This window comes from Phascolarctos cinereus, unplaced genomic scaffold (genome assembly GCF_003287225.1).
Source record: "Phascolarctos cinereus isolate Bilbo 61053 unplaced genomic scaffold, phaCin_HiC Scaffold_726;HRSCAF=1367, whole genome shotgun sequence".
Taxonomy (NCBI): domain Eukaryota; kingdom Metazoa; phylum Chordata; class Mammalia; order Diprotodontia; family Phascolarctidae; genus Phascolarctos; species Phascolarctos cinereus.
Window position 1 is genome coordinate 88,872,812 of NW_027556098.1, and position 26,308 is coordinate 88,899,119.

The 26,308-nt window shown below is 36.4% G+C and overlaps 1 protein-coding gene across 5 annotated transcripts in view; it reads right to left on the minus strand.

The window, feature by feature from the left end:
* Positions 1-26,308, minus strand: part of SENP7 (SUMO specific peptidase 7) — a 158,889-nt gene that overhangs the window by 93,454 nt on the left and 39,127 nt on the right. For 2 of the 5 annotated variants that reach the window (XM_020999856.2, XM_078146664.1), the window contains 2 exons: positions 16,146-16,343; positions 7,060-7,254 (listed from right to left, as the gene is read on the minus strand). In XM_020999856.2, the coding sequence (XP_020855515.1) occupies positions 7,060-7,254; positions 16,146-16,343 (393 nt within the window). Of the gene's footprint in view, positions 1-7,059; positions 7,255-16,145; positions 16,344-25,704; positions 25,845-26,308 lie in introns of all 5 variants that reach the window. The other 3 variants (XM_078146665.1, XM_020999860.2, XM_020999859.2) reach the window with 3 other exon arrangements.

Here is a 26,308-nt window from a genome sequence, read left to right on the forward strand (position 1 = left end):
TGCATGAATTGAATTTAAGTGAGTTGCAAAAAGTCACCAGCCTCACTCTCTCTTCTAAAATTATTAAAGTCCAATGGCAGGGCAAAAATAAAGATGACTGGCAATGGCCAGGAATGCGATGGATGACCTCAGCATCTTCAGTGACTGACTGATCTCTAAGGACTCACCAGAGCCTGCTTTAGCCACCTTCATGGCCATTGGAATAAATTGTTCTTATCTTCCCATTCTGTTGGAAGTTTTCACATGCTTGGGGTAGACATCCCCCTTGACTCACCAACAGGCCTGTTGGTTACCCTCAACCTGGTTTAGTCCATCTGCTGAGATGGTTTTATCAGGTTTTATGACAAAATAGTTAATTAGGGAAGAGTAAAGAATTGCCTTGTAGCTGTGAGAGCTCACATAGAATGTGGTGATCTATAGTTATCTGTTTATATGGATTTTTTCCAATGCTTCTTCCCTTGACTTCCAGCACCATTTAGTAGCCAGAAGTAGGAATGAAACAAGTAGACAATAAGAAATGCAAAGTTGGAATTTGGCAACACATGAGTGGTGACAGGACAAGGGACAAAGGGAATGAGAATAAAAGCCAGTGCAAAGTTGAGCTAACTGTAAGGTCAGACTGGAGAGGAAGAAAAGTAAAGACTGTGCAGGATGATAGATAGCATGGGAGAGGACTGAAGGATAAAAAGACTGCAAGTAATAACAAGAACAAAGAATTTATTTAGGAGGTGTGAGACGTAGAGAGATATGGAATGATAGGAGGCTGTGATAATACAGCAAAATTTCAGAGTTTTTGATGATGGAAGTGGAATACCTGTGGCTGGTGGTTGAGGTGAAGGGTAAAACTATTCAGTGTGTGGCTAAACACCTTGCAAAAGGAGAGAAAAGGAGCCAGAAGAGAATTGCCACCAAGATCTATACGGGGTGACATATCTGAAAAGAGTGAACTTCAAAGGAGAACAGGTTGCTGAGTAATGATGATCTGGAAGCAGCAGAGGAGAGCAAAAAATATGCCTATTCCTCCTCTAAGTCCAATGTGTCAGGGAACATGAGGAAAGGTATATTCGTGACTGAGGAGAATGGCCAGACAAGCAAATATCTTCAGGGGTGAGTTAGGTCTTCATAAGTGCTAGAAGACAGAAAAACACAAGAGGAAGATGCCAATGATGAAGGAAAGTTTATTAAATAATAGAATGAATATTGCGGAGTATACAACGGAAGGACAAACAACAGCTGGACTGGGATAAGGCTGAGATTTTAGGGGTGAGGAAATGGGAAGTAGTAGCAGAGGAGAGGGCTCGTTTTCGCTCAGTCAAAATCCACATTATGAGGATTAGGAGAAGAAGATACAGAAGCTTTCTAGCCACAGAATAGTACCTTTTGATCGGGGCTAGGACCCTCAAGAGTCCTCAGAATGACAAAGAGCAACTTTGTTCTCTTCTAAGCACTAGGGAAGAAGGAAAACTGGGCCTGTTGTCAGTGGCCTTTCCTATAGGAAATCTTTAGCGCAAAAAAGTTTAATATCTGAGTATTTGGTCCTCATTAGATGACTTAAATATTTGAAGTGTGAGGGTATAGTGACTAAGATGCTGATACTAGAGGTGAGGGGAATGGAGTCTCAGGTTTAGGTGTTCAGTTGGTCTGGGAAATAACAAGCAAGGTATATAAGGATTTGGTCTTAGACCAGGTCTGCTTCAGCAAAAAGTGGCTTTCCTGTAAGCCTCAGTATAGTAGTAACAGAATACTGAGGTACCAGCTTATGCAATGAGTCACGGCTGAGTAACAGTACACATCAGGGACACCAGGGCAGAAGACTGAGGGGCACAGGTTAAGGATACCATTCCATATAAGAAGATATCAACCATGGTTCTCATGATGGCTGATTCCAGCCAATTGCTTGTCAGCCTCACCCTAGATTTTATGGGTTGACTGACTTTCCAACACTAAATACATAATCCTATGCAATGTCTATCAGCCTAAGAACTATTTTTTAATAGCAATTGGCAGAGCCACTATTTTGGCCTCACTCTCCCCTACTTCCATTAATGAATCACTTGCCCATTAAGTTCTCCTGGAGAACCAAGTAAAGGCATTGAGAAGTAAGGTTTAGAGGTTAATTAGACCTCACTGAATAATAAAATAATATAAAGTATAAAAAACAAGCCCTGCCTAACTATTGACTTTCATTAATTGTATAAATTTCCACTGCAAGAATTTCATTTTCAGTGTGAAAATCCATTGTATATATTTGTAACCTCAATGTTATGGAGAGCTATGTAATTCCAGATTAAGAGACTAAAAACCAGACCTAACTATATCCTCTAGGGGCTAGAACTCTCTCTTTTTATGATATTTTAATATAATAAGATTGCTGTCTTTTTTTGGTCTTTGACTAATTGTGGGTTGAGTTTTGCTTTCTCAAAATGAAACAGTGTAGTTTATCAATCAGACTAAAATTTATAACTAGAAACATACCGGTAGGAAATTATTTTAAGTAAAAGTTAAGAAATATTCTTTAAAAAACCAGGAACATTTTCCATACTTTTGCTAATAATCTGTTCTAAAAGAATAAAAAGCAAATTAACTCACACAAAGATGGAAACCAATTATAAAGTCAACAGAGAGAAAATAAAATATGAAAACCCTTCACTTTCTATTTTAAAGCTTTGGGCTCCCTCTACTGAAAATCTGTAAAATTATATTAATGAAATTTAAGACAGCAATTTGAACTCCTTTCACTAAAATAATCAATTAACATTGCTTGCCTAGGAACTAAAAATAATGCAAAGAGCTGTTTTTAAGTAATTCTTTAAATCTTCATTGCTTTTACCATATAGAAACATTTTCAAAAATAATTCGTTCATATCTATGTAGCTTAGTATATTAGAATTTGCTTTCTTAGTGAAAAGCTATTTTAAAATTATAAATTTTTTTTTAAATGAACCTGACAAATACTAGAAATCATGCTCAGTTTGACCTTACAGAAGTACCCCCTTGGAAGCTTTTATACCTATCTAAAGAGAAGTATCTGCACTTCCTATATGTTTTCTATAAGAAGTAGTGGTATCAAATACAAATGATCCCTGTGAGCAGCATATTGGCTTAGAAAACCACAAATTAACATCTATGTTTTACTGATTTTGTTAAAGATTTTCCAATTACATATTAATCTGGTTTAGCCAAAAGTCTATAGACCAAATTTGACACCTATGTTTTCCAGTATATCCTGCATTTCTATTTTAGTACTACTCATCTATATAAAACCCCAAAATTGTGAAATATAACAGGCTGGCTTTGAAAATTTCCTGTTCGTGGCTTTTGACCACTTATCTATTGGAGAGTGTTTTTACTCTTGTAAATTTTAATCTCTTCCTTATATACCTGAGAAATGATACCTTTTATCAGAGAGACTTGTTGCAAAGATTCTTCCCAGTCACCTATTTTCCCTTCTAATTTTTATTACATTAGACTTGTTTCTTCAGAACTTTTTTAATTTATATCATCAAAATTGTCCATTTTATCTTATGTGATAGTATCACTTATTGATCCATCAGCGTTTCCCTTCTCCATATATCTGAAAGATAATTTCTTCCTTGTTCCTCTAATTTATTTATGATGTGACTTTTTATACACAAGTTAGACAATTTCAAAGGAAGAAATCTAAGTTGCCAACAATCATAAGAAAAAATGGTCTGCATAATTAATAATTATAGAGATGCAAATCGAGGTTCTACTTCACACCTATAAGACTAACAAAGATAAAAGAAGAAGAAAATAACAAATGCTGCAGGAGCTGTGGAAAAACAGATGGTGAACATTGATAGCGCTGTCAATTGTTCCAGCCATTCTGGAAAGCGATTTGGAACTATATCCCCCAAATCACCAAATCAATACATATTGTTTGAACTAGTTATACCACTACTAGGGCCTGTAACTTACGGAAATAAAAGAAAGACAAAAAGGTTTGATATGTACAAAAATATTTACAGCAATTTTTTCATGATAGACAAAAATTGGAAACTAAGGGGCATGTCTTCCTATGGGGAATGGTTAAACAAGTTGTGGTATATGAATGTAATGGAATATTCTTGTGCATCCAGGCTTGCTACATCTCTCCAGGCTGCACTTGGAACTTCTACTTCTCTCCTTTTCAGTTCCTTTTATGTGTTATCTTTCCTCCCACTCTCAATAGAATGTAAACTTCTTGAGGGTAGAGAGTGTGCTTCTTTCTACTTGTTTTCATATTCCCAAGGACTAGCAGAGTACTGGGCATATAGTGTTTACTAATACTACTTGACTGACTAACTAATATTTAAGATATATAAGGAACTGATAGTTATTTTAAACCAAGAGCCATTCCCCAGTAGTCAAAAGATATGAATAAATAGTTCTCAAAAGAACTACAAATTATTATTCACCATATGAAAGATTACTCCAAATCACTAATAAGAGAAATGAAATGAAAACAACTCTGAGGCTTCGTCTCATAGTTATTAAATAGGTAAAAAATTATTTTTAAAAATGGAAAGCTGTAATGTAGGAGGAGTTATAGAAATTCAGGCCCACTAATGCATTATTGGTGCTGCTGTAAATTAGTCCAACCACTCTGGAAAACAATTTGAAATGCTAAAATGTTCATATCCTCTAAGCAAGAGATGTCACTACTATGCTTAAACCCCACGAAGGTCAAAAACAGAAAGAAGCAACATTTTTTATGCTATTAGAAACAAAATAAATGTCAATTGATTTAAGAATAACTAAACACATTCAGGTACACTATTATTCTAGGCTGGGCCTGACTCAGGCTAGCCTGAGTCTAATATTGGAAAAAAATGAGACACTTGCAAGGCATGCAACAGTTAATACAACATTACTGTACTATACGAAATAATGAACAAAAAATTCGGAGACGCATAGAAAGATTTACATTCTAAAGAGTAAAATAAGCAGAACCAAGAAAACAATGCATAATGACTACAACAATGTAAATGGAAAGAACAAAAAAATCTAAGACTGAGCAATTGTAGATCAAAAGGCTTAATAAGCAATGTCCCCTAAGAAAGGATGAGAAAATGTACCTTCCTCTCCCTTAGGTAACTAAGACTGTGAAACACTGAATATGCTGTCAACCTCAGTTGACGTGTTGGTTAATTTGCTGAACTGCTTTCTTTTTACAAATTCTCTTAAAATTGTGTTGTTGTTAGAAGAAATGGAACACTAGGTAGGAGACTGGGGAAAGACAGATTCAAAAATAAAGATGATGTTAAAATGAAATACATCAATTTTAAATTTTAAGTTGTATAGGAAAAAACAAGAATTAAGAGCTTTCAAAAAAAATGAAACGGACTTTTTGGGGGTGGGGAGGTATGGTAGACAAGATTAGTGAGTTTTCTATCACTAGAAGTTTTCCAGCAAAGGCTAGATGGCCTCTTGTAGATGTTGTAGGTGGGATTTATTATTTGGGTAAGTGTTGTCATTAAATTAACTCTTTTAAGTTTTCCTTTCAACTCTGAAGTCCGTTTAATCTCTCTAAAATATGACTCACAATAGTAGTATATTTTCTCAACAGATAAAAAAAAAGGTGTACTGATGTAATCTGAATTGTTTTCAATTTGAAATCATATTTCCTGTTAATAATTTATATCAAAATCTTAACTCTCATTTACATAGTATTTAATAGTTTATAAAGCACCTTTAGATACATTATCTCAACTGATCTCAAGAGCCTTACGAGATGGGGTAATTCTCACATTACACATGAAGAAACTGAGACTGAGAGATGTTGCAAGACCTTTTCAAAGTTGCATAGCAAATAAATGACAGTCAGGAAGAGAACATTGGTTTTGTTACTCCTAAAGCAGAGTTCTTTCTATTATAACTGTATTTTTTAAGACCTAAATGAAGCAATAAAGTCATCCTTTTTTTTTAACTCTTTTTGATATCTACAAAGAATTTTCTCATAGGAAGTTAAAATAAAATAAAATACAAAAGGGAGAAGCAAGACAATTAAAAGCCGGAATACTTTGACCAAGTAATTTAATGTAAGACTTTTACAGGAAAAATTCTGTTGATCAGCACTTGACCAATCAACTAGAAAGAAAGAGGACATTCCTGATATCCTCCAATATAAATATTCAACCAGGTAACCAGGATGATACCACTAAAACCCAATACACTGTTCTTTTTTGCCCCAATACAAAGTTCAACATACTTCTAAAGGGACTCAATTTTTAAAAATTCAAAATTCAAATTGTCTATGAAAATTCAGCTGAAGAAAATAAAGGCAAACTGAAAAAAAATTTCCCCAAACTTTAAACAGATAGAAAGCTAAGAATGCCAAAAGTGAATTAGATATTGTAACAAAAAGCTTTTTTAGAGATATCAGATGCCAAAAGTAAATCCAAAAAATAAGGGAAGGGAGTAAATAAGTATTCATTAATGTAATTAGATTTAACTAACAGAAATGCAAATCAGAATTTTCCTTTGAATTACTTAGCTAGCAAAATCAATTTTTAACCCAGATGAAAACTGCAAAATTTGTAGTCTAAAAGCACAAAGGTATAAAGAGAAGGCTTTGGATATTCTTAAGAAAGAGCAGATAAATGGGCAAAGTTCTAACATTTGCTCATAGATCTTTTCCCTCTGCTCCTCCCTTTCCCACCCATTATTTGTACTTTGCTACTACATCCCAAAGTCCCTGTCCATGTCTGAGTTCAAGTTTCTCCTTTCCTAGTGAATGATTCAAAAGGAACTTTAGATTCATATTTCAATCATTGCTTCTATACTATCAAATACTTTATATTGTCCAATAGCAAATCATGTATATTATGCTAGTCAAATGGCTTTTGAAATTTTAAATAGTCAGGGAACTGTTGCATCTGAAATCCATGCAAATAAACAGTAAGAAAATTATACTCCCACCAGGGTGACATCACTGACTGATTTCCCCACCCTGGGTTATCAACTGTCATTGAGGAGAGTTAAACATCTGTGGGAGAAAAAGGAGTTTTATGAGTAAATACAATAATTGTGTTGAGTAAAATTAACCACTAAACATACCTTTCAGATAAAAAAGGGCTCTCGTGAGGCTCTAGCTTTTGACAAGTTTCTAGGCTGTCAACAGATGATGAAGGAAGTTGATTTGATTGCATGTTGTCAGTTTCACACAAATTAGCCTCAGTTAGAGGGAGGGTCTTTATGTATTTTCTTCCTAACTCCGTTCCCAGGACATTCATCAATATAACTTTGGGTTGCCTGTCATACACAAAATAACACACACTGTACTGTACTGAAGTCCAGTTGAACTTTTAATTGCATTCATGTATTTTAAGAAATTGGATTCAGACACATTTTTATCTCAGCTCAAATAAGTTACAATTACTGGAAGTGACATGTCTTAGAAATCTCAATTGATAGAAAAAATTGTCCATATGTACATTAACTTTTAAGAAGGTTTTTGTCCATTGATGCACAGTAAACATGCTTCCCCTGCAGATACACCTGGCCTTCTTAGGTAGCTGCACAAGTTTACAGTTAGTTGTTCTGTTGTTCAAATGTTCCTTGTTGCAGTATATAGCATTTAGTAGAAAGCTTCTTTTAAAGGAACCAACCCAAACTTCACTCATTTTTCTCTTTCTTAGAAAATCCATTCTTTCTTAATGCTTTATGTTAAAAAAAAATTAACACAAAATAAAATTGACCCACACTAATATCACTAGCATTTATATCATTCTATTGACAAATACAGAATATTCAATCCTAATAAAAAAGCATAGGTGAGCCTGAATATGTGGTGACTATAGACTCTGGAAGTGAAGCAACAACCTGATAGGTGGTTTCACTGCCACAAGTTTTTCAACCCTCCAGTCCATCTTCTACTCAGCTCTCAAAGTAATCTTACTAAAGCACAAGTCTGTATCCTTCATCCCCCGCCTCAATCAACTCCAGAGGCTTCCCATTACCTCCATGATCAAATATAAAATCCTCTTCTGCTTGCCATGCAAAGCTTTTCATAACCTGACGCCCTCCTTTCCCCTACCTTTCCAGTCTTCTTAGCCCTCACACTGTTTGCACCCCCACTCCCCGGGGAACTCTGCCACTCAGTGACACATCTTCTTCCTCAGAGCATCCCTCTGGCTGCCCATCATGGCTGGAGTACTCATCTCTGCCTCCTGGCTTCCCTGCTTCCTTCATGTCCCAGCTAAAATCGTACCTACTACAGGAAGCCTTTCCCAAGCCCTATTAATTCTAGTGTCTTCCTTCAGTTGATTATTTACTATTGATTCTGTAACTATCTTGTTTGTGCATAATTATTTTCATGTTGTCTCCCCCATTAGATTGTGAGTTCCTTGAGGGCAGGGACTATCTTTTGCCTTTCTTTGTATCCCTAGCACTTTGCACAGCTCCTGGAACATAGCAGGCACTTTATAAATGTTTATTAACTGACTGACTGGCAGAGAAATGTTAAGTGACCTGCCCAGGTTTACAGGGGTAGTAAGTAAAAGAGATACGGTTTAAACAAAGGCCACACTCAGGAGTATAATAGACCCCATATTTGACACCTCTGTTCTAAGCAACGAGTATAGCAATACCGGTAACAGAATTTGACTTTCCCCAAATCCCACACACTACCTGAATTTTATGACTTCAGGCAACTTACTCCAGCATTACTGCAAAGACGGACTAGAGGGACAAGAAACTTGTGGCAGTTAAACCAACTATCATTACTGGGACATGGGGAGGAGGGTAAGCTAGAGCCAAGCTGAGTCCTTAGGAACGTTTCTTTAATTGGACCACAGGGGTTGAACTACTGCATCATACAATAGCCAAGGCCGGAAGAGATAGAAGATTTTAGAAATAGTTTGACCACAGAAATCTTATGGCTCATGAAAAGGCACCTTGGGTGCCTAAGTGAGCACCCAAGAACTGCTTCAACTACCAACAGAGAGGCATGTAATTTCTGGAGTACTCATTTTCCCTGGGTTGGAACTGAATCCAAAAAATTCACAAGGGTTGCTAAGTATATGGGATGTCCAATATCATGGCAATTTAATCTATAGGGTCAATAATCGATCAGCCAAAGGGCAGGATACAGAAATCAGCAAGACTAGGTACAAGTGGGTAAAGGATACCTCATGACCCCTTACTCACAACGGGCAGACTAAATCATAGACAAAGCCTCTGCCTACAAAGAACTCCACAAACCTCTTCTGGGTTGCCTGGATATACTGGAGCCAGTACTCCAAAAGTTACATTAGCTCTCCCCATTGTGAAACAGGCTTTTCAACAGGTAGACCAGGAAGATCTTGGATGGGGAGCCACAATTTAAGCTGCAACTAAAGCCATGACATGGAAAATTGTCAGGTAAATATAAATGTAGCCACGGGTTATTTTTTCATAGGTGAATAAACCGATCATTCTAAAAATTAATCCTTTCCCCTGACCCCAGTTGCCCTACTTTTGGTCACTGTCAATCTTTTGGGAAGGCATCAAGAAAAAAACTGTGAAAGCAAGCCCATCAAAGGTTCTGGGGGGAAACCACCTCCTGAGGAAAAAAAGGGCAAGGGTCCAAAGTGCAAATGGAAACCAGAAGTTAGGCTAGGTTGGGAATCAGATAGAAGTTGGAAAATAGGATCCAGAGTAGGAATTTCAAGCCAAGAACGTCTGAACAGAAATGAAGAGGAACTGCTGTTAGGCAATCTATTCATACCTTCTGAATTAATTCACTATCCCACTCAGTACAGTGGCTCTTCTAAACCTTTTCATCCCTGTTCAAGCTTCCCATGGCTCTCTCCACACCCTCTCAGTTGAACAGTTTTGCCTCATATTTTTATTGAAAAAAATTGAGGCCATTCACTGCAAGCTTCCTCTTCTCCCCTCCTCCTCATCCCATGTCAGTCACATGCCTTCTGCCACTATCTCCTCAAGAAGAAATGGCCTATCTCATAAGAAGAGATAGCCCTTCTTGCCAGGGTACACTCCTCTACAAGCACAAGTGATCCCATTACATCCAGCAGATTGTCTCCTCTATCATTCCCACTCTCACTTATTTTTAATCTCTCTGTTTACTGGCTGCTTCCCTACTGCCTACATCTCTCCCATTCTCAAAAAAATCCTCACTTGATCCATCCATCCCCAACTATTATCCCATATCTATCTTCCCTTTTTATAGCTAAACTCCTTGGGAAAAATATCTACAGTCATTGCCTCCATCACTTCCCTTCTCTCACCTCTCATATCAAATCTATTGCCAAGGCCTATTGATTTCATCTTTGCAACATCTCTCAAATATGCCCCCCTCTCCTTTCATACTGCCATCACTCTGGTGCAGGCCGTCATCATCTCACACCTGGATAATAACCTGCTGATGGGTTTGCCTGCCCCAAGTCTTTCTCTACTTCAGTTCATCCTCATTCAGACCCCAAAATGATTTTCCTAAAGCACAGCTCTGACCACATCACTCCCATACTCAATGAACCCCAGCAGCTCCCTATTACCTCCAGGATCAAATAAAAAATTCTGGTTGGCATTCAAAGCCTTTGTGACCTAGCTCCCTCTAACCTTTCCAGTCTTATTACACCTCATTCCCTAACACATACTCTTTGACCCAATGATGCTGGCCTCCTGGCTGTTCCATGAACAAGACATTCCAACTCTTGGTTCCAGGCATTTTCTCTAGCTATCACCCACGCCTAGAATGCTCTGCCTCCTCAATTCTACCTACTGACTTCCCTGGCTTCCTTTAAATCCCAACTAAAATCCTATCTTTCCCAATCCCTCTTAATTCTAGCTCTTCCCTCTCTTAATTATTTCTTATTCATCTTGTATGAAGTTTGTTTCCATATATTTGTTTGTTCTTGTCTCCCCCATTAGATTTTGAGCTCCTTGAGGATAGTGATTGTCTTTTGTCTCTTATATCTCCAGAATTTAGCACACAGTAGGCATTTTTAAGTGTTGACTGACTGATTGTGACCTTTCACATCTGTCTACTGGATAACTCAAACTGGACTTAAACTATGGAAATCTCATAGATGTTTTTAACTCAACATATCCAAAACAGAACTCATTATCTTTCCCCAAAAAACTTCTTTGTAAAAACTTCCCCAAAAAACCTTCCCTGTAACTATTAAGGGTAGCATTATCCTCCTAATCACCCAGGCTCACAACCTAGGTATCACATCCTCTATTCCTCATTTTCTCTCACTCCTCACCATGTCTAACCTGTTACCAAGGCCCATCACTGGGGGCCAAAAAAGGCAGTCTCAGAGGACTGAAACTCCAGCCCCAGAGGCCTGTTCATGATGTAAGGTGGGAAAGGGAGGAGGAGTAGACCAGCCCTTCTCCACCCAAAGGTCCTATTACACCAGAAGATAAACAATAATGCTGGGCCTGAAGTCAGAAAGACTCATCTTCCTAAGTTCAAATCTGGCCTCAGACACTTTTAAGCCATGTGACCCTGGGCAAGTCACTTAACCCTGTTTGCCTTAGTTCCTCATCTATAAAATGAGCTAGAGAAGGAATTGGCAACCCACTCCAGTATCTTTGCCAAGAAAACTCCAAATGGAGTCACAAAGAGTGGGGCATGACTGAAATAACTGAACAACAAACGGCACTTTAGCATGAAAACCTTTAAGTCTATTTGTGGAGGTGGGTGTGAGGAGGGTTGAAACTTGTTAGTTATTGTGAAGTCATGTTATACAAGCTAGCAGGGTAACACATGAGGTGAACTGAGAAAATTAATAGATGTTTGAGATGTGTGCATTTTTTGCTTGGTTCAGCTAAATACAGTTGTTTCTCAATAATGAAATAATGTATAATTAAATTCAAAATTTGTGTTATACTCAAATTGTTCCCTAATATATAAAGTTTTCAAAACAATTATTATAGCAGAACTGACTATAATAATAATAGTTTATATTTATTAGGCCCTTTAAAGTTTGCAAAATACTCTATATACATTACTGCATTTGAGCCTCACAATGACCCTATATTGTAGGTACTAAAGGTATTATTATTTCCATTTTACAAATAAGGAAACTGAGGCTTACAGAGCTTAAGCAACTTGCCCAGGATCATCACACAAACAGTAAATGTCAGAGATGGGATTCAAACCTAAATCTTTTTAAGACCAGCACTTTCTCTTCTATACCATGAGAAAGATAGAATTAATAGAATATGGCAATTGGTTGGACGTATGGAAAGAGAATGGAAGCATCAAAGATTCCGACAAGGTTGTGAACATGACTAGGGAAAAAGTAATGTCACTAATGACACAGGGAAGTTAGAAAGAGGAGCAAGTTTAGGGAGAAGGATAACAAGATCACTTTTGACTTGTTGAGCTTGAGGTTCAAAGAACATCTAAGTGGGGGGTGTCTAGTGGGTGATAAGTAAAAGGCCTCTGATTATCTGACTCTTCTACTCAAGAAGCTTCAGTGGCCCCCTCTTGTTTCAAGAATAAAATAGAAACTCCTATATTTAGCATTTAAAATCCTTCACAGTCTAGCTTCAACCTATCATTTTAAACTTATTTCACATTGTTTTCCCTCTAAATTCTAGCCAAAATGGTCTACTTAGTCTTCATCATACATGATCTCTACCTCCTGCCTCCATAACTTCACACAGGCTATCTGAATGCAGTCTCAAGTTTCCTTCCTGGCTCACCCCAAGTTACAACTTTAACAAAAGGACCTTCCTACTTTCTCTCCAGTTATTAGCATAATACATGTCAGAGAAGGGAATATATATGAGTGGGGGGAAAAACACAGATGGTGCTATTAGATTAAAAAAAAAAGCAACTGGGAAGACATCAATCAGTAACTACTATTAACCATACACCTACTTTCTCATCTCTACAAAATCTTAATAACAATGATATATACATTTATTGAGGACACTCTTAATGAAAATATAAGAAAGAAAAAGGGTGGCTTTCACACACAAATATCTAGGGCAAACTACATTTTCACAGTAATCTAAACAGTTAAAAGGTGCAAAGAATACAAAATCCCACTGTTCCTATTATTGTTTACAGAACAACATTTAACTCTGTAGAATAAAATCTAACTTTAAAGGCTCTCCTCAATATGATGTCTTCTATGCATGTGTTAAGATCCCACAAGAGTAATGACAGCTACAACCACAGGTGTAACTTTATTCTGTTGATCAAAGAGCAACACACCACTTCTTGATTTCTTTGCCACTGCTTGCTCTGAAAACTGTAATTAAATCAACTACCATTGCCTGTGTAAAGAGAATATCAACAGACTATTCTATTATTCCACTGACCATCTTTGTGATATCTCAGACCAAAACTCCCTTCCTTGTCTACAACTCCCCTATGTATATTGTCTCCACCATCAGAACGTAAACTCCTTCAGTCAGACTATCTTGCTTTTGTATTTGCATCCCCAGTGCTTAGTACATGGTGAGTGCTTAATATTGTTTGTAATTAATTTATTCAATGATCCTTTGTCAATATGAAGCAACATATAAAACAAAGAAATGTTCACCAAAGGCACTCATGATTAGGATGGGTCTTTCACAAAGCCCAATTAAGGTTCTCCAGATTCTTATGATTGTATCAATTCTTTTCTAAGCCTCTCTCACCCCACCCAGTTGTTAGTGCTCTCTCCCTCAATCTGCACTGCATATATTTATCCATGTACATGGTGTATCCCCCCATCCTTGCAATAGATTCTAAGTTACTTGAATGAAGAGACTACTTTTTAAAAATAAATGTTTACTAAATTAAACTGAAACCCCAGAGTCCTACAGAAGAAGTGTCAAATTTGCAGTCTGCAGACCCCTTGGCCCACATGCACTGCCCAAAACAGATTAAATATAATTGAGCAATGCTTAATGTAATAAATAAAAATATAATGCAACATAATGTTAATTTGAGTTTTCCTAACTCAATTTGCAGTTGTAGGGATCAGTTTCTATTTGAGTTTGACACCATCATTCTACAGGATCTCTTCAATAATATCCACTGCTACTCAAAAGAGATCAACTTAACAACACACATGAAAAATCAAATGGATAAAATATGCCTGCTGTCTAGTCTATGACACAAGACTGAGTGAGCAATGTATTGAGTTAATCCATCAATACACTTGAGTAATGATGTCTTGGAGGGAGGAAGGATGGGCTAGATTGAAGCTGAGAAAGCTGGACAGTGTTTCCAACGATCTAAAGCTCTGCCTTGAAACAAAAACCCATCATCTTCTTAATATCAATTTTACCTCAATGATACTAAATTATCATGAATCATGAAATACTACAAAATCTGAGGAATCAAAATCGCAGGTGATGTAAAGCGCAATGAAGAGATGTGCGATGGCCACAGGCTAGCATATTACCAATGAAAATTCCCCCATGCACTCCCCTCCTTATCTCCACCTCTTGACTTCTTTAGTTTCCTTCAAATCTCAGATACAATTCCACCTTCTATGAGAATTTTTTCCCAATCTCTCTCAACTCTAATACCTTCTCTCTGTTGATTATTTCCCATTTATCCTAGAATTTTTTTTACTTATCCTCCCAGTACCTAGCCCTGTACATAGTAAGCATATAATAAACGTTGAATGCATTGTGCCTGCATATGTACCAAAGATGGAAAAAGGACTTATATAAAGATATATTTTTAAATATTTTATCATATATGCAAAGATAATGAATCCTTCCATTACATTTATATGTCAGGTAACAACTAAGCAGCTAGTGATTCCTTAAGAAGAATTTCTTTCTTTTAGAAAATTGCTCCAAAAAGAAAAAAAATTACTTCCAAATAGAAAAAAAAAAGAGCATAAGATCATATGCTATCATAATGATAATGTACCTCTAAGTGATATATCTGCTATTTGAAGGAGGAAGGGCAAAAGAAAACAGAAGGACCAGAGAAAATGGCAAGGCTGTTTCTTTAATCAATCTTAATCAAATATGTCAGAATAATCAAGCTGGGCTAACAGGTAGAAATGTTACAAGAATCCAGGAGATTGAAAACAAACTAAAAGTTTTTTATATCACACTACTTAGAATTCAGTCCCCAGAAAAGCTTGGTTCCAAGTTCAGATGCAAACTAAATTAGAGAGAAACGCTCTACTTAAATTTAAAAAAAAAAGTAGGATTAGTTTAGCTAATGATTGATTACAGTTAAGGCACAGTGAGAAAGTTGCCTAGCAAAGTCTGTTTATTTCTTTAGATATTGCTCAAAACAAATATTTTTCTTAAAATACATTATTTAGTGACCCTACTTACGTCCTGCCACGTAACCAGAATATTCAGTTTTTACATAATTGATAACTAAATGAAAAATTCATATTCTAATCTGAATCTCAGGTTAAAGAACTATGCTTTGTCCTGTATCACATAGCTCAAGTACTAGCACTTACCTGGTCGGGGTGTACTGTAATTGTAAGAAAAGTACACAAGTAAATAATTAGCCTCATGAATGCAGGATTTGCAAACCCAAATATACAAAGTGAGGACCATAACCTCACAAACTGAAATTCCCAATCTAAATTCCTATTTCTCAGTCCTACACTCCCCATAAAATTCTAACAAAAGAATAATTCTAACATCATGTGTTTTTTAAAGTAAAACTAAATGTAACAGGTTTTTTAAATATCTTCTTTTAACAAAGTAGATTATAAACCCAAGAAAACATGAAAAAGTCAGAGATAATAAGGATAAGTATCATGCAAATTATGAAAATATGAGGAAGAAGTTATGTATTATGAAACATTTAAAAGGTGGTTAAATGTTCATCTGCATGTTAAATAGCTTATTTTCTATATTACATATAAACTAGAAGCATCTGACAGATGTACCTTGCTTTACCCAACAGTAAAAAAAAAGAAAAAAGTGATTCTAAAGAATTATAAGTAAACTGAGTTTTAGAATACTGAATCATTTAAAATTCAGTTAGGAAATGTATGATCTAAAGAATTTTATGGTGAATCTTTTACAAAGTTAAGAATCATCCTCTAAGTTTTATATTTCATAAACTCTTATTTTCATTTATCAGATTTGCTTAAAGAAGGTACATCTGTATAAGCAGACTATGAGAAGCAATTTTACTTGGGAGTAAGGAGCTATGTTATTTCAAGCATGGGTAAATTGAACAAAACTATTACTGGAAAACATACCTTTCAGATAAATAAAGGCTTTGGTGGAGAGGATTTAATTTTTTATGTATCACTAGACTGTCAACAGATGTTGAAGGCAGTGAGTCTGATTGTAACTTCTTGGTATCACATAAATTAGCATCAGTTCTAGGTAGAGTCTTAATGTATTTTCGTCCTGAATCCGTCAATAGGACATTCGTCAACATAACTTTGAGTTGCCTGTTGTACATATAAATACATAATACAGCACTTACAATGTTGTAATATATCAAATTCAACACAAAATGTGAGGAATTATGAACTCCAAGGTAGAAACCTCAGTTTATTTATTTGTTAATTACCATATCCAACTATTGGTTATTTTAAGTCAAAAATCTTCCTCGGTTACTCTTGGACTACCCTAAAACTGAAATCTACTGCACTTAAACTGTGGTTATTTTCAGATTTTTGTGTAGTATTACACACCCATAATTAACCCAAGTGCAGATTCATAGCACATTTCAGTTCCCAATCAAATAGTTACACTTAGGGAATATTTTTACACAGAGTATCACTGAAAATATAATTCAGAGCATATCATAACAGGCATAATTTTCATCCTCCCTTGAGTTCCTTAAAATAAAATTGTTTTGGCTTTACCATTCTTTGTTTCAGAAAATTGTTAAAGCAATGAGCACAATGGCATATCACCTTATACACTCACACTCTCTCTCTCTCTCTCTCTCTCTCTCTCTCTCTCTCTCTCTCTCTCTCTCTCTCTCTCTCTCTCTCTCTCTCTCTCTCTCTCTCTCTCTCTCTCTCTCTCTCTCTCTCTCTCGCCACTAGTACATCTCCAGACTGCTAGATATCTTCACTTAGAGGATCCATAGCCATCTCAAACTCCAAATATCCATAAAAGGATTCATTGTCTTTCTCCCTAAACCTACCTCTTCCTCCCAACTTCATCATTCCTAGCAGGGACACCATAATCCTTGCAACAGTTCAGATTAATGACCTAGAGTCATTGAGGCAGCATGGCACAGTGGAAAGAAAGTCTGCTAGATTTATAGTCAGAGAATTTTGGTAATTATAACAAACATTTATTTAAAAATACACTTCACATACTAAGTACAGAGCACTGTACTGAGCACTGGAGAGATTCAAAATATAGATAAGAAATGGTCCCTGGTTCCAAGGAGCTCACAATAAAAGAGAACACAAAACCAGTACAGATAGTAGCTATGATACATAATATTACATGAAGACTGTTTTGGAGAGTTACCAAACAAAGGGCTATGTGAGATATGAGGGAAAAGTCTGTTACAAAATAGATCATGAAAGGTTTCCAAATAAAAGCCACATTTGATTTGAGCTTTCAAGAATGGGAAAGAATTCCAAGAAGTCATCATAAAAAGAGGACATTCCATACCTAGAAAAGGCATAAGGGTAAAAGCTTGAAATATATTCAGGGGACAAAAAAGGTGCCCACTTTGGAAAGAGAAGAGAGAGCCTAAAGAATAATAATAATAATAAATAAAAAAAAGAATAATAATAATAAGAGAAGAGAAATGTAGGGTAACACCAAGCTGCAGAGAGCCTTGGGTGCCAGCAAAGGACTTTGATCTTTAGTCAGAAAGTAAACAGAAGGGGGCAGCTAGGTGGCACAGTGGATAGAGCTCCAGCCTTAAAGTCAAGAGGACTGAGTTCAAATCTGGCCTCAGAAACATGACACTTACCAGCTGTGTGACTCTGGGCAAGTCACTTAAGCCCAATTGCCTCACCAAAAAAGGAAAAAAATAAATAATAAATAAAATTTAAAAATCCTGAGGAAAAAAAAAACAAATAGATGCATTAAAAAAAAGAAAGAAAGAAAGTAAACAGAAGCCAGGGAAGATTTTTGAACAGAGAAGTGACATGACCAGATTCTTGCTTAAGAAAAATTATTTTTGCAGCAATGTAAATGATCGGAAGGGAGACAGTAGTGATGGGAAAACCTGAAAGGAGGTTGTTGCAATAATCCAAATGTTTCTTAATGAAGTCTACTACTAGAGTGGTTAAGTTAGGAAGAGGGATGAAGAGATAAATTCAGGAGATTTTGTGGAAAGAAAAGGAAAAGACAAAGAACAAATGGTAGTGACAAGTCAGAAACAATGTATGAAGTCAAAGCAGGTTGAAGAAGAAAGATGATGAGCTCAGCTTAAAGCATACTGAGTTTGAGGTGGGGCATCCAGGTGATAATAATAAGTAGCAAAACTAAACTTGAACCCAGGTCTTTCAGTACACTTTCCAAATTTTGTACCTAAAATAGGTAAAATAGCTACATTTGTTTATATCCAAAGAATGGAAAAGGTCAGAGGTAGTATTATAACCACATACACACACAAAAAAAAAGGTAATCAAGAAGGTTCATCAGCCAGTACCAACCCATGTACCTACTTTCTCAGCACTCCAGTACTTCAGTGAATTTATCTATTTGGCTTTTCCCTCAATGTAATTTCTTTCCCATGTTCTTCCACAGATTCTTCAGAGCAAATCTATACAAAATCCTAAAGGTCTTCCTCTACCACAAGTTATATTTTCAGGTTACAGTTAAGCAAAAAAGATCATAATCTGTTATTCCTCATTTTTGTCACCAGCCCTTTCCAATCACATTTCTTTGGTGATATCCTTTACATCACTTCTGCAAGGGTCTATACTAAAATACTTAAATAGATAAGTGATATCAATGGTTTGAATATTTTCTCCAATGACGTAAATTGTAAGCTATCCTAATCTAACCTGCCCATGCTATTTGACTCTATACATGTCCTTACCTAAGTTTACCATAGGTAATCTATCCAACATGCTGAAAGTCTTTTTCAGTTTCTCCTGACATACCACAGATGCAAGTAGATAATGCAGACTGCCCACCTGTCATGCCTAACCTTTACCATATTACCAACCCATTTTCCTTTTGTGCCATACATTTCCCTGACGGCACCCTTTTTTCCTGTGGTTCCTGGAAGTTCCTCATTTGTCCTACCTTGCAGAGTACTCACACGCACAATGTGCTTCTCCATTGCCCTCTTCATGATATCCACTTTCAGTTAGTTCATTAGAGCTACTGTGTCTCATGCTTCATAACCATATAACAATACCCGTAGAATAGTGGCATTACAAATGGGGCTTTATTTCTGTGAAAAGTTTGGGGTCATTTAAAAAAACTATAATTTCCTGAAGTCAATTCAGCCCACTATCCTCCTGCTGTTTAATCTTGGGCCTGATCAACTGTTCATCTCAGATAGACACTGAAGGAACAAGCTGTCTGCATCCAGCTGCACATCATCATCTAGGACACTCTTCACTGACTTAGTTTTTCCTGTGTAAATATCTTCCAAGAGTTTCCTCAATGTTCCAGGTCAACATCATCCACAAAGAGGAACTTTTGAAGGACTTTACCTTGCAGAGGGTCATTTAGTCAGTCAATAAGCATTCAGGAAGAGTTTACAATATGCCTAGCACCATAAAAAGTATGGATACAAAGAAAGACAAAACACAGACAAATGAACACATTCTCTCAAGAACACGTTCTAATGGGAAGAACAAAACACAAGTAAGTAGATACATAAAGATACCTACAGTGTAAATGGAAGGTGCTCTTAGACGAAAGAGAAAGGGAGTCAGAAAGCCCCAGGGTGAGGAATTTAGAAGAGTAAAGGAGCAACAGTTAGTTAGCAACCAATGTGGATTCACAGTGCTCAGCCCAACACAGCAGGGGCTCACGGGCCCTGAGATACCTAACACTCTGTCCTGAGATACCAAAGAGGGCCCTGAAGATCCAGCACTATGAACCTCAAAAATCCAGGGAAGATCTAAGCCAGGAGGTAGAAGTGAGCGCAGGAACCCAAACCTAGGGCAAGCCCAAGCAGGGCTGACCATCGCACCCAAAACTACAGCTGATGGCAGAACTACACCGAGTCATAGTTCAGAAACTAAAGTTGAAAAGATGAATAAATCAAAGAAAAGGAGAGCCAATGTAAAAAAAATTACAGAAAATCTAAAGATGTATAAAAAGAAGAAGTAACTCCATGAGAACTTCAAGAAGATATTCAAAGTGAAAAAAATAGAGTTTCTATAAGAACTATATGAATAGCTAGAATAAATAAAACAAGTGGTAAAAAAAAATTAAATAAAAGCTCTTAAGGAAATAACTGGAAGGAAAATGTCATTTAAAAGGAAAGTAATAAAACTTACCCAAGAAATAGAATCCCTAAAAACAAGAACACACCAAATATAAGTCAATGACTCCATGAAATAGCCAAAAATATTAAAACAAAAATAGTGGCAAGATAAATGTATTTTAGATTCTGAGGTACTGAGGATGATTTTCTTTTGCACTCCAGCTGCCTACATCTTAGGAGAACAAAAAGGTACTCTGTAATGGGCTTCCTAGGGTTTTCCTGAATTAACTCTTGAGTTCAGGTACAGAGATTGAGCTGAGAAAAGGCTAAAGAAACAGCTCAATAGAACAAGAAAACTCAATAGAATAAGAAAAGTTTTAAATACTACTAAGAGCTCAGAATACCATTAACCTATGCCTTTCCATGAAAGTGTACACAGTAAAGGAGATCTGGTTACCTAGCAACAGTAACACAAATACAAGTACAACCAATAGATTATAATTCTGAAACTTGACAAGTTCCATATGAAACAGCAACCCCATTTTCTGTTAGTTACTAGACAGAGTGTGACAAAACTACAAAATACACTAGTTCATTCAACAAGGATTTACTGAATGCCTATTCTATGTAAGGCACTATACTAAATGCTTAACGAAGTGGATAAGCATCTGTGCTAATGGGCCTTTTAAGCCTCAGTATGAGTGTCAAATGCCCAAATGATGAAAACAGCTGTCTCAAGTACCAGACTAGAGTACCAATCTCATCAGCATAAAACTACTAGCTACTTTTATTCTTCTTCCTCTCTGGTTTAACATTGACAAGAATGCTGTCAATATAAGGTTTCAAAGGACAGGGAAGGAGAGAAAAGAAGGTGGCATCATCAGGAAATCTTAGAGCTGAAAGACATCAGAGGCCATTTACTCAAACCCATACCTGAGTAAGAATCCCTTCTCAGGGCAGGTAGGTAGTGCGGTGGATAAAGCACCAGCCCTGAAGTCAAGAGGACCTGAGTTCAAATCCCAACCTCAGACACTTGACACTTACTAGCTGTGTGACCCTGGGCAAGTCACTTGACACCGATTGCCTCACCCCAAAAAAAAGAAAGAAAGAAAGAAAGAATCCCTTCCATAAGATCCCCAAGGGGTGGTCAAGCAGCCTTCACTTGAAAATCATCACTGAGAAGGAACTGACTACCTCCAGAGTTAGCTGATTCCATTTCTGGACAGCTCTAACAGTTCTGTGAAAGTATGGCAAAATGAACAGAGAGCTGTCCTCAAAGTCAGGAAGACCTTGGTTCAAGTCTCATATTTGACATATACTAGGTAAGTGAACCTGGACAAATCACTCTTTTAGTTCTCTAGGTAATTTTCTAAAACTGTACTTTGCAGAGAAGGTACCTATCCACACTGACAGAATTGATAGATGGAGCCTTCTCCTCCAGGTTTGGATCACCTCCTGTATTTGTCATTTAAAGCCCTTCATTACCTGGCCTTCTCCTATCTTTCTAGTCTTCTTACATCCTATTCATATTGTAATATAGGGATGGATACTCAGAAGGAAGATAATATTTTACCCTGGAGCAAGTCCCTGGAACGATCTTCCTCATAATTTTCTGACATCTTCGTTGACATTTTACAAATGTTTATATTTTAAACTCATATTCTAATTCTCAATAAATTTCAAAAAACCATAATACTAATCCTTTTTACTTAGTGATAGTATGGCAAAAATCTGACCTCTGGCACGTACTACCTGTACAACCTTAAGGAAGTCATTTAACTATTCCTCATCTGTAAAAAGATGGAATTGTCCTAGATGACCTCAGAGGTCCCTTCCAGCTCTAGATCTAGGGTCCTATGAATTTCTGTTTCTTTCCACTATATATCATTCCCTACCCTAAAGGATGCCAGGACTCATCCATCTCCCACTACAGACAATTATATGTAGTTGGTACCATAGCTGTTTCCTTTACAAAAAAATCCAGAATCATTTACTCCTTCTACTGGAGCTGGATGAAATTACCACTCAACTAATTCCTTTCCTCTTTATAAAAGTTCTCCTATACATGAATGCTTCCAGATCATTCTGAAATGATGGGCAAAAGCATGTTATTTGTGGTTTATCAATTCTTTCTTATCTACAACATTACTCTCTCTTTTATTAGCACAAGTAACAGATTTCAAAATTACTATAGGTATTCCTCACTTTATGAAATGAATTAATTTCTTTTAAAAAAAAAAGTTTGGTATAAGGTAAATTCTGTTGTTGTTGTTGTTGTCCTTTGTAAACTCTGTAAAAATAAAATCATTTATCCATTGCCTATTCCCAAAGAAAAAAAATGTGTTGCAAAGGCAAGGTAAAAATCATTATTTCAGCATGGACTAAAGTATACAATACTCCAAGTTTATACACCAATGAACAAAAAGGAAATTCAACAGCTTTAACAGGTAAAGAGAATAGGGTTTGGAGTCAGAGGATCTTGAGTTCAAATGCTGGCATTGCTATGTATCACTAGTATGATCCTGAGAAAGTCGCTTAGTCCCTTTGGTCTTCAGTTTCCTCATCAACACAATAAAGGGTAGGATTAGATGATACTTTCTAGCTTTAAACATTGTGATTCTACTTAAAAGCTATTACCCAAATAACAACACAAGCAAAAAAATAATTCAACAGCAAACAAAAAGGATTGTAGGCTCTTTGAAACTGAATGATACTGTGAGAAAATTCTGATCCAATCTGTAGTAGGAAAATGTCTTGGTTATATAAGATCACACTGAGAGGCAGTGATTTGCCCATTTTCCCAATCATATACAGTAGCAATCTTTAACTTTTTTTTTTATTTTTTTTTAGGCAATTGAGGTTAAGTGACTTGCCAAGGGTCACACAGCTAGTAAGTGTCAAGTATTTGGTCTGAGGATGGATTTGAATTCAGATTCTCCCTGACTTCAGGGCCAGTGCTCCATCCACTGCGCCACCTAGCTGCCCCCAATCTTTAATTTTTTAAATAACATCAGGAACCAAAATGTAAAAAAGTAAAGTATCTTAGGAAAATATGTCTGTTACATTGTTTATTTCCCTTCATTTTAGACATGAAGGCTAGAAGCTAAGTAGAGAGATTTAAGGTTATTGTGTGGTCATGCAAATATTATCCTATTTTATAGATAAGGAAACTGAGGGTCAGAGAGTTTAAATTCCCACAGTCATCAATAAGCCAATAAGCATCAGAACCATGGTTTTAACCTAGAGCTACTAATTCCCCGTCCAATATACTTTCCTTTCTGTCAACCTGTGTTATACCTAACTTTCCAATCATAACACAGGCAATCAGTGAGACAATATTATAACCCAGGTCTCAACTCCCAGATCAGTGTTCTTTATTTTTGTTTAAAACAAATAAATAAACTTCCCCAGTAAAGCATTTAATTAATTTTAAAATATAGATACACTTGGGTTATTTAGAAAGTAATTACCCAAATACATATCTCCACATTGACAGCATGTTGTAGAGAACAGAGGACAGCTTTAGAGTCAGGAAGTCCTAGGTTCAAGTCCCACTTCTAACACATACCCAGGTGAATGACCCTGAGCAAATTAGGAGCTACCTTTCATTGCCCCAGGTAACTCTCTAAGAATATAAATTGTAGGGCTGCATCAGAAGAGATAATTTTCCTCAGTGTGAGTTCCCTATAAGGACAAAAAAACACAGGTCTAAACCAAAGAAAAATATTAATTCCATGACATTAGCAAAATGCTAGAATAAGCATTGGTGGTCAAGATGGTCAAAGCCTAAAGGGAAGAAGGAATGGGAAAATGTACATAATCTATCTCTCCTTTTCAAGAAAATATATCAATAAGAAACTTCTGAGACTATTTGCTGCAGGAAGATGTCTTTATTGTCAAAGTTCACTGATGTGCAGTTGAAGGTAATATATGTTACTTGTTTCCCCAACCAAATTTAGACTTCGCTTTTTTAAAAGATTTATCAGGAATTAAAATGTAAAAAATTAGAAGTGTTTTACGAAAACACAGACACTTAATTGTCTATCTTCTCTAAATGGTAAGCTATACCACAGACTAAAATGAGCAGTATTTGTGTATATTCATATATATATACATATATATGTCCTATATATTCATAATTTCATCATCATGGGTACTTCCTCCACTGAAAAGAGATTCACAATCCCTCCATGACTTGGTAGACAGTCCTCAAGAAACAATGTGATTAAAAAGGTCAACATCCTATGCTGAATGATGAGCCCCTATAAATTTAGTAGGCTGATCTTCAGACAAAGATATGTACAGTCTGCCACTGAGGGCACTAGACTTGATGCCTTTCCATCTTAGGAGGACTCGACAAAGTTTGTGCTTCATTACCATAGCGTTTAAAATCCCAGAGTCACCTCTACCACATTGAAGCATCAAAGCAGGATTTTAGTAGAGGAGTATTTTTATTAACCATCATAATTTAGTCCAGTATAATACAAATGTATTTTAATTTGCCTAAGACTGTGATAATTTCCTGAGATGCAAAGAAAGCCATGGCTAACATATTATAAATATGAGGTGAGGGCTGTAGGCAGAGCACTGCTATAAGAATTAAGTACAAATAATTCAGGAAAGTAACTCCTAAGGTGAAAGAAGGTAGTTAAGTTAGTGTTTTAAAAAATTCAGAAGGCTCAAATGTAGAACTTAAGCAAGGTACCTTACACAAAGCAGACATTCTATAAATATCTGTTAATTACGAGCAATTAGTCAATATTGCCTGAAGGAAAAATTAAGCAGCACTACCCTTCCCTTTCTTCCACATATGCTCTTCTGTCTACCCTTGATCATTTTAACCTGTAAGAAGCCCCATTTGTATATGTTCAAGAAACAACCTATAAATATTGGTGTGATTTCCTCACTGTTCCTTCCAGAAGCCCTTTTATTACACCTGAAAAAATAAAAATCACTGCATCAACCAGTCTGCTGCCTTATCTAGGTCATCTGAAACTCAAAACTTAACAACAATCTTGTATATCAGTCATGCTTTCATATCAGAATTTCAGGGAAATTAGGTTTCCGGGAAAATATAACAAAATTACAGTGTTTCTATATCAACAAGCACATGGCATTACCCTACATACTAAGACTAACAACATCTAGTGTTCAAGGTGTGTTTCTGAAATTTATCTATCCAGAAGTTCCAGTTCCTTTGCAGACAAACTCAGGAAACAACAGGTAAATCCACAAAGTGGATCTCAAGTTTGGGTAGACTTTCAGTTTTCCGGTTTAGGTTGACTAATTTGCATAGGATACAAATGTCAGACTTTCCTATTATGACCCTCTTTCTCTTTCAAGATAAGATCTTCCTATGGATTTCCCTCTTTACTGCACATCTTAAAAGAACTGACATGCTTTCTCTTTACAGGGGAACAATTCCAAGAGTTCTTTCTAACCTCAGCAAAAGTGGTTCTTAGTCTTACTGATGGCAGTGGAGGATCTGATAAAGTTCCCACTGAAACCTCATATCATCTCCCAAAATAATGGAAAGGTTCTATACACCAGTCTGAAGAATCTTTCTTTCTTTGCTTGGCACCTGAAGAGAGAGAAATATCTGGTCATGATACATCTGAACAGTCATCTAGCTATCCTGGTGGTCTAGAAAATTGACTAGATATTATCATATAACAAGAAATTTTTCTATATGGTATGGGTTAAATCAGGTCTAATGCTTTTCTTGTTCTATTTCTGACAGTCTAGATTACCTATTAACCTGCTGTTGATTAAAACAGCCCCAATTTCAGTCTCAAAAAAAACAGTAAAAATAGATGCTGCCTCAATTTCAAAATTTTCCTATGAGAGGGGACTTAGTTGGGCTTTCCTTTCATGATCTCATATTTCGAAGGAATTTTTTAAAGTCAAAACCTACTAAAAATTTTACCAATGACAGAGCAGAAATGTGATGACACAGCACGTTCAAACCCACTGAATCGTTGATATTGGCTCAAATTACTTTCTTGAAAAAACGTTGGGGCAGCTAGGTGCACAGTGGATAGAGCA